General features: G+C 52.2%; 1 protein-coding gene across 7 annotated transcripts in view; it reads right to left on the bottom strand.

Moving 5' to 3' along the window:
• Dis3l2 (DIS3 like 3'-5' exoribonuclease 2) overlaps positions 1–16,305 on the bottom strand; it is a 262,451-nt gene that overhangs the window by 24,049 nt on the left and 222,097 nt on the right. For all 7 annotated transcript variants that reach the window (XM_087209292.1, XM_087209293.1, XM_021247080.2 and 4 more), the window contains one exon: positions 2,184–2,263. In XM_087209292.1, coding sequence (XP_087065418.1) covers positions 2,184–2,263 — 80 coding nt within the window. The remainder of the gene's footprint in view (positions 1–2,183; positions 2,264–16,305) is intronic.

The raw sequence follows: 16,305 nt of genomic DNA, 5'->3' as shown, positions 1-16,305 counted from the left end.
TACACCCCTAATATGAGGTACTTGAGCGCCTATAGATTCCTGAACCAACTCCCTGTAGATACAAAGGGACAAAGGCACAGGGCCCAGCTGGGGGCCCTTCCATGAGAAACGAAAGGTCACTTGGGAGAACTCAGTCAGAACAACACTCTTGCAGATAGATACTAAAATGGTTACAAATCGTATTTCAGGGGAGAGCAAGGAGACAAAAGCAGAGCTTTCAGTAATGAGCTGAACCAAACTAACGTCCAAGTGAGTTTCTTCCACTTGCACAATCTGCTCTCAGATGCTGCTGCCCTCAGGTACCTGGCTGGGCCTTCACAAGCTTCTTACGCCTGGCCGATTGTCCTCACCTCCAGAGCGCCACCATCCTTCACCATGTGCGGGCATATGAGGGGAGATGGCCCCAAAAGGGAACACCGGAAGCCAGCTGGGGTGAGCCCGGGGAAAGGGAGACATCCCCATCAGGCTCACAGGCTCCTGGGGCTGCGCCTTAGGCCACTTGAGTGGGGAAGAGAAGCAGTGTCTGCAAGAGGCCACTGGAGACACGGGACCCACTTCCTCCCTCACCCCCACCCTGATGCACAGACGCAGGCACGGAACGACCAAAGGAGGCCCTGAGCCCGCTGTTCTGTGAGGAAGGGCGGCAACCGCCACTCACTTCAGCACGACGCCCCTGCCACGGAGAGCTACTGGTCCCATCAGTTTGGACAGCAGCAGAAACCAAGGCTCAGGGAGGTTAAGACTGAGAACCAGCCCCAGGACAGACACAAAGATGAGCACGAGTCAGTGGGACGGGGCTGAGGATCTGACTGTGTGTTCTCCTCTCCTGCTACTCATGCGGTGGGAGTTGGAGAATGGGCTGCGCACTACAGCATCTGACTAGCGATGCACTACAGACAGCACTGGCACCTCAAAGGCAATCTGCATGGAAACCCGTCTTCTGCCCACAACAGAGCAAGAGCTCTGAGGAAGACACAGGCTTCTCTTCACGCGGAAAGGCTCGGCACGGCGGGCAGATGCCTACTCTTTCCTTCTACCAGGTAAAATTAAATGGCTTGGATATTTGTTTGTTTGTGATATTGGAATTGAACACAGGGCCTTCACATTGAGCTACATTTCCAGCCCTTTAAAAAATCTTTTTATTGGGCCGGGGATTTTGCTCAGTGGTTCCCGCGCCTGCCTCACAAGTGCAAGATCCCACGACAGCGTGTCACCAAGTCACTGAGTTGCCCAGGCTGGGCTTGAACTTGCAATCCTCCGGTCTCATGGCCCCGAATGCTGGGATTCCAAGTGTGCACCACCACGCCTGGCTTAACTTGACAAGCGGGGCTGGCTCTTGTCACTGACTGGGGTTTCCGAGAGTGGCCACTTGGGATAACTGTCTCCACCCACAGCACAATCACGCTGACATTCACTCTGCTGTTCAGGGCTGCACGCCCACCTGGAGTGAGCCTGGCCTCAGCTCCTGGAAACAAAGCAAGGAAAGAAACCCGCGGGCTGCATGTGAGAGCTAGAAGGGGCGACACTGTGACGTCTCCAGGACTGTGCCCAACAGAGCGGTGCGGCAGCGTCACCATCAGGACACACAGCCCCCGCCTCCCAGGCCACCATGGTCCCTGCTGCAGGAACAGCACCCAGCCAGGCAGCAGACATCTGTGAGAAGGGAGAGGGGCTCTGAGAGGATGCCGGTGCCTTTCCAACAGCGCCACCTCTCCAACGGTCTGAGTCCCCACACCCACAGGTGGACAACAAACAGAGCTGGAGAGTGCCACTTCCACGAGCTCACAACGCGACACAGGCAGCGCCACTGTCAATCACATGAGCAGCACATGACGGTCAGAGACAGGGAGAGGTGGGTCTTGCTCCGGAGGACAGCAGAGCGTGGAGAGGAAGTTCGTGCTCAGATAGATTTATAAGCTGGGCATGGTGGCGCATGCCTGTAATCCAGTATGCAGAGGCTGAGGCAGGAAGACTGCCTCGAGTTCGAGGTCTGTCTCAACTACACAGTGAGACCCTCTCTTAACAAAATACTTCTGATACATCACAACTTCTCCTACTCAAGTTCTTGGAGCAAAAAGTATACATTTTTGTGCTAGCCATTTTCTAGCAGAGTAGCGACAGGTGTGAGAGCACCCCTTTCTAAGGGAAGCCTGGCGCCAGCACCACGGCACCGTGCCACTTACCTGTTGCTGTCGCGGTACTCATAGATGTGACAGCCTTGGGGCAGTCCAGTCTCGTGGTCCAGAGTGAAAGCCAGCTTGAGCTGAACGGAGAGAGGAGAGGGAACAGGTGAGTTTCAGGCAGCACATTCATTTGCTCCAATAGCAGCGACGGAACAAAGTAAACAAGCAGAGTCAGCTTCCTCCACCGAGTGTGCGTGGACATAAGGGCCCCTGGGGTGCCAGGACTGTCATCAGGACCCCACTTGTTCATTCGGCACACGTCAGCATCTATCAAGTGTGCGCCTTGTGCCTCAGGGAGGGGTCACCTTCATGGAGCTGTCTGGTAGAGGAGCTTGGCAGCAAAGCACCACGCTGAGAAACACACACAGATACATAGGATTTCACATTAAGGTTCTGTGGCTGGGTGGGGACGTATACCTAGAATCCCAGCTACTCAGGAGGCTGAGGCAGGAGGATCACAAGTCTGAAGCTAGCTTGGGGAACTTAGTGAGACCCTGTCTCAAAATAAAATGGAAGGGGCTAGAGTATAGCTCAGTGGTAGAGTGGTTGGCTAGCATGTGTGAGACCCAGTCTTCAGTACTTCAGGGGGAAGGGGGAGCAGCAGGTTCTCTGAAGCAAACAATCCATATTCCTATGAAAGAGAAGCTGCCCTCTGGGATGGGAATGTGGGAAGGAGAAGGGCAACGTAGCCTTGTGGGCAGAGAGCACAGCACATACACAGGGCCTGGGGCAAGACTTGCAGCAATCCAAGACTGGCTGGTGACCCAGACCCCGACAGATATGGGGACATGGAGGGTGGTAACACCGGGGGGAGGCCAGGCAGGACACGCAGGACCTTCCTGGCCACACTGGGAGTTCTGGCCCTTAGCTTCGCAAACAGGAACGCTTCTGATAAGCTTTAAGCCCGGGGTGGGCAGTGTGATCGGGGCTCTCCTGGGGACTCCTTGACTGTGTAGACAGCAGCATCCTGCAGGGGAGAGGGGACAAGGGGACAGCAGAGAGCTATGGGTGTAAAACATCAGAAGCTGAGTCAGTGGGATGTGCTGATGGATCTGATGCCGGGAGGAGCGAAGACAGAAGGAAGAGATTACAGACAGCTCAGTGTTTGACTGGAACTGCTGTGAGGGAAGAATGACCCTGGGCAGGGGCAAGGACCCCCGGCTTGATTTCAGACACCTCTGCCCCTGACGCCCGGTAGTACAGCCCTGGTTTCTCCCTGGCCTGGGCTGGGGGTGCTCAGGTGAGCGCAGAACCCCACAGAGCTGGGGGGGGGGTGTCCTATACAGCCCAGGGGGTGATGGCAGATTTAACATTTCCAAAATGCGGAGGCCATTACTGTATTTACAAATTCACTAGGCTTTTAAATCACTGGGGAAATTTTAACTAAAATTAACTGCACATTAGGGTGCATCACTATGACTTTTTTTTTTAACTGCAGGGCTATTAACACAGCTACCGATCTGCATCATTAGATGCTGGACAGTTTCTCTCTTCCTTAGAGGGAAGCGAGCTCAGAAATAGTTTGTCCTCTTACTGACCCAGACAAAAACTCAAAAACAGAAACAGGCCTTTCTGTACCATCATGGAGCCAGGAACTTCAAGTCAAAGCCGTGCTTTTCCTAAAGAGCACGGCTCAGCTGTTCCCAGTTCTTTCTTTCAGTTAAAAACAACAAACACAACAAAACAAACTATTAATTACAGCTACACTTCTCTTTTTGTAGCTGAGGTCAGGCCTTAATTGGTTTTGTCCATTTTAAAACTAAACATGGCTGAGAAATTTTCACATCCTTTAGTTCAATGTTTTAAGTTATGAATTTATGGCTTAGAAAATCAGAAATGCCCACCGAGTGAGGGCTGTCCTTCACCCTGATGACAGCCATTTGAAGCAGGTACTGCTCTAAGTAATTTGTCCACACCACAATGAGGACTGGAATTCTGACCCAGATCCACACCCTCTCTCTGCTATCAGCATCACAGAACTTGGTTATGGCAGGACAGGAGGCCTCGCAGTGCAGCAGGCTGATGGGGAGCAGAGGCAGGCTGGGGACAGCGTGGGACAGCTGGAACTGAGTGTCTGTGAAGCCGCTAGTGGAGGGGACTGTCCTGAGCTGGGTCAGCAAGATCATAATCTGGAGGTGCAAACTGGGAGCCTTCAGCTGGAAATGAGAAGGTAACTTATTACAACATGTCAGAGTGTCCCGAGAGTGTGAGTAAAATCTTGGGTAGAGTCCTGAGAACTCGTATGTAAGAACAGGCGGTAAAGACTGGGAAGGGGAAAATCAGACATGGTGGGGAAGAGGTGAGACGAATGAAATGGAACGGGATAGGGTGGCCCTGGAGTTTGGGGCTACGACGTTCCAGAGGCAAAAGGTGAAAGCATCTTAAGGAAGGAGCAGGCTTAGTCATAAAGAACAATAAAATCACATCATTGCAGGAAAAATGGATGGAACTGGAGGTCGTCATGTTAAGAGAAATAGTCCAGACTCAAAAGGCCAAGTATCACATTTTCTCTAATATGTGGACTAATAATAGAAAAAGATGGCATGCAAGTAGAAGGGAGACTTATTAGACAAAGGGAAAGGCATGGGGGATGGATATGATCAAAACATGTTATATGCACTTATGAGAAGACCACAGGAAACCCAATATTTTATAAAATTAATATATATTAATGAAATACATTAAGACATTTCATAGGAGGGAAAATATCAGTTAGAATGTACTTGACTGCAAGTAACAAAAATTGCAATGAAATGTGCCTTAAGAGATTAAAAAAAGAAAAACGGGAAGAAATAGGGCTGTAGACGTGGCTCCGAGGCAGAGTACTTACTTGGTGAGTGTTGGCCAGGATTCAACCCCCAGCATAGAGGTGGAAGGAAGGAGGGAGAGAGGAAGGGAGGAAGGAGAGAAAGGAAGGAAGGAAGGAAGAAGAGAGGGAGGGAGGGAGGGAGGGAGGGAGGGAGGGAAGGAAGAGGAAAGTAAGCAAATTAGAGGTATCTTTCTGCGAGGTCAAGTGAGAGGACCAACCATCCGAGATGGAGACCTAGCAGAAGGGACTCGGGAGTGGTGGGAGCGTAGATCAGGAGGTGACAGCATGAAGAATGAAGGAGGCGAGGACATGACCACGAGCATACTCCGCACTCTTGGAAAATCGGACACGGCGGGGAAGAGGCGAGATGAACGAAATGCAACAGGACAGGCTAAGAGCCTGAGGGACCAGGAGGAGCGGATCTGAAGGAGGCTCCTGGGGGAAAAGCCACTGCCGTGACCTGGACCGTGGCGATGGCGGTTGGAGGGACTGGGCTCTGCTGCAGGGCAGGAGGAAGGATGGGCGGGACCCCATCGCAGCCCAGGCCAGGGGATCACAGTGTCCTTGTGTGAGTCTCGTTCCTTCCTGACACTGCCTCCCGGGGAGACTGGTGAGGGAAGGAGTGGGGGCTTGAAGTGATGATGGCTTGAAATTGCTTCTTAGAAAAATAGGAATAATAATAGTAAATGGTCCTGAGCTTATTTCTTTTGCCCAAATAAAATTCTAAATTTTTTAAATACTTAAAAAAAAAAAAAAGGAAAAACATGGTGCTGCCACCTGCCTCGTAAGTGCAAGGTCCCAAGTTCGATCTCTGGTACCAAAAAAAGGAAAAAGGAAAAACAGCCAACTGGGGAAGAGCGGAAGGACTGTCGGGCAGGACCAGGATGCACCCAGAGCACACAGGACCTGAGTTCACTGCAGCGAGCCTCTGCGCGACCTCGATCTTTCTAACCACCTGGACATGGCACGGAGGTCAGGTCATCCAGAGCAGCATGTGCCAGGAAGACTGAGAGACGTGTAACGGGGCAGGAGAGTAGAGACAGGGTGAGAGTAGCGATGGCAACAGAGAGAGCCAGGGAGCCTGGGGAGGAACAGGAAAGAAATGAAAATGGAAAGGGCTGGCTGGCAGGAAACGAAACAGAGGGTCTGGTGATAGATCTTGTATGCGGAGCTAATATTATTGAGCACATCTTCTGTCCTATTCAGCCTTCATCTTTCATGTGTGATCTTCTTTAATCCTCACTAGCCTTGCACGGTCAGTTCCTATGCCTGTGTTTAGAGAGATTTAATAAGTAGCTGGCCCAGATTAGCCAGTGGGCAGCAGAGCTGCAGTGCCGTCCATGCTGGAGACCACTGGGCTGTGTTGGCCTCCCAGGTGTCTGCGTTCCAGTAGCAGAGCTTCCATGTGCCTCCTCCTCCCAGACACTCGTTTCATGCTGCTGTTCCTCACCCACCATGCTACCTCAGGGGCTCCAGAGGGGAGCTCCAGGCCTCAACCTGATGGAGCTGAGCGAGGCCCATAGGTCTTCAGTCCTTGATCAGAAACCCAAGCCAATCCAAGCTCAGCCTTTGCTGGCCCTAGGACACCTCATTCCTCTTGAGGACTCTGACACGCACTACTACATCCACCTACACTGCTGGCCCTCTTCTCCTAATCCACGCTCGCCATGCAGCAGATTTCTCTAAAATACCAACTCCAGGACCCTGCCCTCATTCAGCGCTGGGGCTGGCTTCCTGCTGCGGAAGATAAGGACAGAGTTAAACACAGCCGAGGCGGGCTCAGAGGTCGGACACTCACAGGAACAATGCAGACTAACAGAGAGGCAATGGAGACAGTGGGTGCCAATCAGGCAGGCCCTGGGGAGACAGCAGGGGCTCCCAGGCAGGGAGCAGGGCACCCTCCCTCTGTTGCACAGCTGGGCACTGGACAGCTCTCATCCACTGTCTACCTCTGTGGCCCTCACCATTCCTGCTGCTGGGGAGCCCTCTGCTGGTCCTCCTCCGACCTCTGTAAAGTGGCTCTGATCTTCCCTTCGACCCTTCTCTGCTCTGCTGGAGGATGAGCCTCCCCCCAGAGCTCCTGAGAGCTCCCTAGGGCTCTGGGTAGGTGGCTCTGTCAGGGATCTAGGGGCTCAGGGTCCTTAGTCTCCAGCAGACATCCAACTCTGTCACTGCCTTTTTATTCCTCTCTTCCTTCCTTTTTTTTTTTTTTTTTTGTACCGGGGATCGAACTTGGAACCTTGCACTTGCGAGGCAGGAGGTGGAACCACTGAGCTAAATCCCCGGCTCCCTTCCTTTTTCATTCATTCATTCTTTTTTTTTTTTTTTGAGACAGAATCTCACTAGGTAGTTCAGGCTGGCCTTGAACTCATTAGGTGGCCCAGCCTGGCATGTGCCACCATGCCCAGCTCCTCCCTTTCTTTTAGCAAACAGATTCTGCTCCGCATCTGCCCCCTCACAGTAACCGGGCCACTGGCAGGCAAGCAGGGCTTAAACCCCCCATCTCGCCCACAGCCCTGAAACAGCACACGGTCCTTCGTTCCCTCCACGGTGGCTGCTGGTACTTCCTGCACAGCAGGCCTGGCCAGGACACAGGCGGCCCCACACCCTGCCATCTGTGCCAGGGGTGGCCCTCAATAAGGCCTGTAGGGACCACCCATGGAGCAGCTCAGCTAGGAAAGGCAGCCTGCAGGGATGTCAGCCACTCTGGGACTTCACAAGGGCTTTCCCTGTGCTGCCCAGCCCTTTCCCTGAGCACGACACCCCTGGGCTGGGGGCAGGGGGAGGGAGTACAGGCCCCCAAGGCAATCATGAGGCTGCTCCACTGGCCTCTGGCAGAGGGGAAGGAGGCCCAGAAATGGGCCCAGAGAGAGGGAAGGCATCCATTCCCACAAAGTGCAGGCCCGCTCCCTTGGGTGGAAAGTGAAAGCACCTCCTACTTTCAGGGCCTTGGGCTGAAGCTACACAATAGGAGGCTCTGGGCAGAGGAGCAGGAGACTTCTGCCCACCCCCTTCCGCCCAGGAAGCTGTGTGGGGCAGCTGGGGCAGCTGGGCTAGGGCCTCGGGAGAGGAGAAGCTCCCTCCGGACTTTGGGGCGTAGGTCCCCTCTTCAGCCCCTCGGGATCTTTAGGTGGGGTGGCAAGGGAGACCAGCAGGTGGCAACAGTGAGCAAGCAACAAGAATGGCCTACCGAGGACCCAGTAAGGCTTCCCCAGGGCTCTCCTATCTGCTGCCTGGTGAGGAGACTTCAGCAAGACTACGGGGCAGAATGAATGTCCAGGCTGCACAGAGGGCAGGCGAGGGGGTTCCACATACGCATTCAATGGAACTAGTGAAAGACATGGGTCCTTACTTTGGATCCCATGCCAGTGAACCCAGTGGGCCAGATTCCATTCATAAATAATCAACGAAGGGGATGGAATGGGACAGGAAGGGGTGGCCAAGTATGCATGCCAGGTGTCCCCTCAGCAGTGAGGAAGCCAGGCTTTAAATGCTTAGGTGCACAGCTGACTGCCCAAATAGCAACAGACCTGGTGAATGTTACGCACAGGGTCCTAACCCCATCATGTGAGAAATGTGCTAGCTATGGGTGCTTTTGAACACTCCTGGCCTGGCTTTGGAAGGGAAAACCTGAGTTAGAAAGTTGAATTGGAAGATGACCTCCTTGGGCAACTGGGTCTCTCTCGGTCCAGGCTCAGGAAGGTACTTGGCAGCCCCTGCAGGATGGAGCAGCCAGGCTTCTCTGCAGATTATTCCATAGCCAAGCAGAAGACCTACAGGCCTGCTCGGGGCTGCCCTCCTGGCGGTGTACCTGAGAGGTCGCTGGTGAGAGTCAAGGGTTAGTTCTTTGGCCAGGATCACTCCAGTACAACCCACCACAGTTCTCCAGGCTGTGAGCTTGCTTCAGTCTGCTAGCTATTAGGACTCAGGTTCACATGCAGGTCAAGGACCAGCCTGGGAAACCTCCAGCCTCCCCATGGCTGCCGCTTCCCCTTGCAGTCCACTGGGGCCTGCGGCGCATCCCACTCTCCTTAGGTGGAAGTGGGCAATCCCACCGCACGGCCAACATCTCCAGAGGACATTTATGGCACACTTCAAAGGAACAGAAGAGACTTCTACCTGGAAGCCTTGGTTTTGTAACTGAAAAATCTTATTAGGAGGAAATCTTCACATTCTCTGAAGCGATCTTTGATTTTCCTCCATTAGTCTTCACTGTTTGGTTTGGATTTCCTAAGCATTATTTCTTTTTCCATCTCCTCTTTGCTTTCTTTTATAAGACAAAGATGCTGTGCGCTTTGCTTTAACTTGGTTAACAGCAATTCTATGGCAATGTATTAAATTTCTTTCTCCTAAGTCCACTGAAGTCTTTTTGGACTTGGAGAGAGCTTTTTAAGAAAGAACTTGCTCATTCAGCAGGATTTTCCTCCCCACCCCAAGCTTTGGTTCTGACCTGGAAAAAACAAGAGTGAGAAAAGAGCAAGAGAGTCCTGTAGTCCTGACGCTCAGCTTCACAAACCACAAAAAAGGACCTTGCTCCAGTAACGTAATCATGGAGAGTTCTGGCATCTTGGTCTTTCAAGAAAAATACATCTATCTGCTGGCACACGGACCCACCAAACTAAATCCTGTTCGGCATGGAGCTCCCGATTCATTAGTGTTGGAAGGTCCAGAGCTCGGCTGGCCGCTCCCACTGGATGACGCCTCCCTGCAGCGCTGTCTGTAAACCCCACAGCTGTGTTTCCACTTAAGGCCACTTCTCCTGACTCTGCTGCACCTTGTTCCAGAGGCTTGTTCTACTCCCATTAGGGCTAAAAATGACAGGATGAGGATTCTTCAATGCTGAGGTTTTGCTTGCTCTAAGGAAGAAATGTCTGTCCCAGAGCTATGGGCAGCCCACAGGGCACCGTGGCCAGTAAGCCAGGCCCAGCAGAGGAGAGCTCAAAGCAGCTCCCCTGCCTACCTGCCAAGCCGCCTCCTGCTGTCTGGGCTGCTCCATTGCTCACCAGAAGGACCAGGGTAGAAAAGCTCCACTCACCACTGTCTCACATGGCCTTCTGCATGGGAGGGCTTACCCTCCACCTGCCTCCTTTGCAGCACATTCCCTATCAGGCCTCACCGTGTCACCGAGCCCCATTTCTGCCCCTCAAATTCCTGAGCCAGGTGACAACAGTGAGTACAGGGCATGACGAGCAAGTGTGCATGTGCCATGTGCAGCAGAAGGGGAGGGGGTGCAGCCACCTTGCCATCCTACTCAACGTGGGGACATGTTGAGGGTTTTCATGGCCCCAGCGTGCTGAACATTACTACCCAGAACCACTTCTGCTCAGACTCTGGGGTCTCGGGTGGGTGTCCCCCCGACATGCATCCATCACCATTCACAGGGGAAGGGGGCTGCATTTGGTCCCTCCAGATGCCTGGAGGGGGTGCAACTGGGAAAGACACATCCGGGTTCTCATCCTGCCTCCTACCTACGCAGGAGTGGAGGACCCCACGCCACAGACCCTTGGAGCCCCCGCTTCAGGGCGGCTGCTACATCACCTGCATTACACGCTCCAGAGGAGGCATGAAAGGGCAGGTAGCACCCTCAGATGGCTGCCCACCCTCGCTTTACCCTGCAGTCCCAGGACAGTGACACATGTCCACCAGCTGAGCCTGTTCACCAGCAGCCTTGCCTTCCCCAAGAGTGTTTTAATAACATTCCTCCACTCTCACCAAGGTTTATCTTAAGAAACAGGCTTGTAAAGTCTTTCTGCATTTGCTGTAAGGGCAGATACTGTCACTGTGACATTTACTGTCCTCAGTATCAAGCCTCATGGGGCAAACTGCTTTTAGTGCTAGGAAAAATAGCCCTCAACTCTTAATGAGATTTGTGATTTAAAAAACCACTTACAAAATCTCCCCTTCCCCCCAGGCTGGACATCTGTGGTCTTTCTGATACTGAGATCTAAAAATGTGATGCCCAAGACGCCATCGGACCACCGCCTCCTTTCTTGCTTCTGCCCGACTTTCTGTTGTATTCATTTCTGTTTATTCCCTTTGATGTAAATCTTCTCCAATCTTTTTGGAAACAGATGAGGGTATACATAAATAAAAGTTCCTCAGAATAAAAACCAAACATAGATAAGAACAGGAGATTCAGGCTGCTTTGTCCACAGCTTGATTAAACAGTGACCATTACGGTAGGCAATCAGTTCATGGAAGAAAGAAAACGGGACATTCCCATATGGTCCTGAGAGCCAGTGATCAAGCTGGCTCCGTTCTTGAAAAAACAGGAGAGAACAGAGTGATCTTCCAGGGAATTGGCCTCAGTTTCCAGGGACTTGAGGAGTTGAGAGTTATGTAAGCCTCACTGGGGCCAGCAGCTCCGGCCGGCCTCTGCACCCTCCCTGAGCCTGGGGCTCCTGGGGCCTTGGGCTTCCCATCTGTGAGAGGAGCCGAGGTCTGCTGTACTGTCCCCTGCTGTCTCCTGGAAGAATGTGGGTGCTTTCTAGGTTTACAGGAGGAAAGCACTTATAACCAGCCCTTGCTGGATCTGTTGGAAGAGAAGCTGTGAGGTTCCCAAAAAGCAGATCTTCAGATACTGTAATGAGGAGCAAGTGGCAGGGAAAAGCTCTGCTCTACTGCATGTCTGTCTTATGCAGCCAAGAGCAGCCAGCAAAGTTCACGAGTGGACTCCAGACTAACTCTGCCGCCTTCTCCCAGACAAGGCCCAGGACCTGGACAACACTGCCATTAGGTCCTTCTAGATCCTGGGGCAGCCAAGCTGCACCTCGCCTGCTGCCTGTTCTCACAATCTGGCTTCAACCTGCACCAGTGGGCTGAGTGCATGTCCTGGCAGGGGAATCATCCTCCACCACATCCAGCCCCAAATGCCCATCAATCTTACACTGCTTAGTGGGTTGCTCAGAGCAACAGGGAAGAGACACGTAGGAGGCCAGGATTACCTGGAGGATCTGGGGTTACCTGAGGTTCCTATTCCCATCCAAAGTAATTACCTGTGTCTTTCCCTGTTTCTTTATGGAACAATATATCAGTCTCTTCTATTGCTGTTCTACCTGGGATAAAAACCAAGGAATATATGGGGGTTGTGAAGTTTAAGGAGTAGGTCAGACGTTTATAGCTAAGATGAAATGCAGAGACTAAGAAAATGTAAAGAGGTTCATGAAGGTTATCAGCTGGGTGAGGATCCAGCAAGAAGGAAGCAAACACACTTTTTACTTGCCCTGCTAACTGAAAAATCAGCGTTGGGACAGAGAATCCTTGGATAATCTCGTAGAGTGGAAAATCATTTATGAAACTGCACATACTATTAAATGTTAAAAAAATTAAGTTTCACAGCAATATCCGGGGAACATTTTATTAAATAGAAACTGGTTCTTCCTCAAACCCATATAGTTTTTCTGGGAGCTCCGGGGCCAGAACTTAGGAGACCAAGGCCCTCCAAGTCTAACTTTCCGGTCTAGTCTACACCCTTCCCCAGTCCAACTTTTTGCCCAGCAGGCTAGATAAGCTCCCTTCCCAGCATTCCAAGGGCTCATACTTTTTGCTTTTTGTCTCCCTGCCTGGGGCCCCAGGGCTCACACCTGAGAAAGATGCTTGTTCTGCTGGTGACCATGCACATCAACAAAATGTAGGCAATGGGAGGATGATGCTTAATCTAAAAGGAGAGTGCTGAGATAGGAGGACTGCAAGTTCAAACCTAGCCTGAGGAACTTAGTGAGATCTTGTCTGAAAATGAAAACTAAGAAAGGGCAGGGGATGGAGCTCAGTGCAAAGGTCCTGGGTTCAACCCCCAGTACCACTAAACAAACATACACACACACAAACATATGGAAAGCCTATGGCTTTGTCAGACCATCTGGCTTTTAATCCTAGACTTCCTACTAGCTAAGCAGCCTTGAGTTACTCTACCTCTTTGTAGCTCATGTTTTGCCTCTGCAGAATGGAGATAATGATAGCATCTACTTCACAGACTGTCCTGAACAGTGGAGGAGGAGAAGCACAGGAGAAGAGGGCCTGTTACAGACAACATGCAGAGGGATGATCCTGAGGCAGTAACACCAGGGGACCGTCCTTGTAATGAGCTGAAGGCCAAAGAAAAACACAATAGGCAGGAACAAGCTGTTTGGGACTCACTGGATCAGGTCAGTACTTAGCGAAGACTCTAAAGCCTGAGAGATGTCACAATCACAGGGTTCAGTCCTCAGCCTACGCACTGCTTGGGGAGCGGCTGCAAGGCTCTGCAGGCCTCCCTGGGTGATGCAAGGTTTTAAGCTTCACTTGCTGCCCTCAGGGGCCCGACAGCACTCACACTGCGCACTGGTGGCCGTGCTGTCGCAGCACCCTGAAGTGACGCTGTTGTGTCTGGTCTCAAGTTGCTTCAGACCGTGGCAGTATCAGGGAGGCTGTGTGCCTGGGGTGAGGTCTGATACTCAACAGCAGAGATTCCGACGCTGCTGCACTGGCAGACATGCCTCACCCCCGCCCCGACATCCCTGTTCACGTGCTCGGGGAAGGAGGAGGCTACACGCCCGCTAGAGCTCGGCAGAGGCTGGGCCTGACCGTCAGGTGCAAGACACGGCTGCTATCGTGCTCTGCTTCTGCCCATTCATCCTCAAGCTGGAACACGCACGTCTCTATTGTGTGTGGATTCAACCATCATCCCATCCCAACAGACTTAAGTCTGCTAGAGAGACCCAAATCGATTATTCTGGGATCCTCCACAGGCCTTTAAATAAAAGTGATCCAGGGCTCCGAATTAAGCATTGGGAATCACAGAATCCACAGGCACCCAGAGAAGCTGGGGGTGTGATATGTGCAGACCCTTAAGGGGGAGGAAACGGGTGCTTAGAGAGGCCATAAATAAGTCAGCTTGGCCAACCTGGAAACAGAACGCAACCCATGTGACTCTGAAGTCTGTGCATTTCCTTCTAGGGCCCACCTGGCGCCTTTTTCCAAGATGCAGGGAACTCCATGTTGGTGCCCGGGAGCTCTAACAGCTCTAACACCTCTCCCTCCTCTGGACCTGAACAGAGCACTGCAAGTGGCACCATGATGTTGGCCTTCTCGAGGTTCTCCAGCAAAGGGAGGAACATGGGGCCTCCTCCTGCCCACCTGATTTATGACAAGTGGTCTCCATGCGAGGATGCGTAGATTTGCCCTTGTTTTCCCAGGGAGAGTCAGGGCTGTGGCAGGAGGCTCCAGGTGGGCCTGTTGGTGTGTCCAGTGTGGAGACTGGAGGGCAGGTGAGCCCATTCACACGACAGTGACTGAGATAGGCAGCTAGCTCCACCTTGTCCACTTCTGGCTTCAGTCTCACAGCCAGTTAACACCAAGGCCAGAGAGAGAGAGAGCTGAGGGCTCCTCATGCTCAGGGTTTCCAAAAGACTACAGCAGGAAACATCAGTTGGCTAGCCAAAATATTGAGCAGCAGGAATAAAGAAAGAGCAGCACAAATTAAGGTTAGCTGGGATCTGTTACAATCCAGTTGAAGAAAAAGGCTGGAGACTCACATAGCCAATTGCATTACTATGCCCAGGCTCCCATGACTTTATCTGTGAAATGACAGCATTAGCAAAGCTACTCCTTGAGCTTCCTCTGGCTGCATACCACATCTGCAAGTACTCTCTCTGTGGCCCTGTGCAGGCACCATGTGCAATTCAGGGAAAAGGGAGGCAGAGGTAACAAAGTCACACTGACCTTCACACTGGGGCGTACATAGAGGGCCCAGGTAGAGCAGCCCTCGTGCGGCAGAAGAGCTGGCAGGAGGGTGAGCTGTGAGGAGTGAAGAGCTGGCAGATGCAGGGGCAGAGACTCCAGGTGAGGGCAGAACCAGGCCCTTCAGTATGCCGAGCATAGAGATCACCTGGGCACACCCACCCCAAACACCCAGGACAGGCAAGGGTTCAGTGAAGTAGGTGCTCAAAATATACATGACCCAAACAGAGGAATGAGAACAAATACTTAGCACTTCACAGACAAGTGACAGAGAGGTCTGACTGCAAAGACAAGGGTATGGCTTGGGAACAAATGAAGAAACATCGAACCTGTTGATCCAAATGGTCGTGACTTGTCGAGCTGACTCAATGCATCTATCTGTGCTGAGCACATCCATGCATGCTCTTGCTGGGTTCTCTTTTTTTTGTGTGCCGGGGATCGAACTCAGGACCTTGTGCTTGTGAGGCAGGTGGTGGAACCACTGAGCTAAATCCCTGGCCCCTTGCTGAGTTCTCTTACTGGGCTTTTAGGCAGGATGCTGTCACTATTCCTGCCTGACAGCAGGGAACCTGCAGGCTCACGGCGGCTGAGAAGCATGCTCTGGATCTCCCGTGCACAGCCTGGGACTCGAGTTCAGGGGCTCTGACCCTTGGCCCAGCACTTTCCCGTAAGAGGACACAGCCTCAGCTCACATCTGACAGACGCTAAAACCTGGGTCCTCTGCCAGTTTCCTCTCCTTCCCCATCCTGACAGCAAGCGGCCCCTGAGTGGAGACCCGAGGGGAGCTGTGTCCCACATGGGGAATTAAAATCAACATGTTTTTCTTATGAGGCAATCAGAGAGTCACAGGAATTGCAAAGATGAGACAGGAAACTTCATGCCCCATTTCCCAACCTCCACCAGGGGCGACGTCTTATATAAGGCACAGCGTGATGTCCAGGAGACTGACGCTGCACAGCGCGCAGGACCAGGTCTGGGCCACTTTGCTCCCGTGGCTGGACGCCTGCAGCAGCCACTGGCACCTGGACAGGACACTGGCTGTCCTTCCTCTCTGGGTAAAGGCGTCTCTTGTGGCCCCCCAGCCCTAATGGCTGGCAGCCACCTGTCTGGTCTCCTTCTCTGTTACTTTGTCATTCAGAGAATGTTCTAGAAACGTCACTGTGGTAACATTTTAAACAGCCCTGCAGAGCTGTCCTCAGGGAAGGACTTGGCCCATTTAGATTTGTAGAAGAATATGGAACAACATCCACATCCTTAGAAAGGAAATGACAAGCAGCAGAAGAAACATTTCTGTCCTGGTCTTCCACTTCTACCTTTGTGCTCCTTGACAAGTTCCTTACCCGAGCCTCAGTTTCCTCATCTGTAAAAATGAATATGAGACTCCAGGATTAAACGAGGTAACGTGTGAAAGCACTCGGCAAACAGAAGGAGGCTCTCAATAAATTCTGGCTGTTTGTTATTGATAATGAAAAGCCAAGGGAGCCTCTGAGCTTCTTTAGAGAGACATGGCTCTTGATGGTCACAGACGACTAAGGAAATGACACCAGCCCTTGAATGACCCCCCATTATTCTTCCCTTTTCTTCCCAAGACTCCAG

The sequence above is a fragment of the Heterocephalus glaber genome, unplaced genomic scaffold, assembly GCF_053883595.1.
Source record: "Heterocephalus glaber isolate CG9 unplaced genomic scaffold, H.glaber_assembly_v1.0 deba00001004, whole genome shotgun sequence".
Taxonomy (NCBI): Eukaryota; Metazoa; Chordata; class Mammalia; order Rodentia; family Bathyergidae; genus Heterocephalus; species Heterocephalus glaber.
This window is presented reverse-complemented; position numbering and strand designations above follow the sequence as displayed.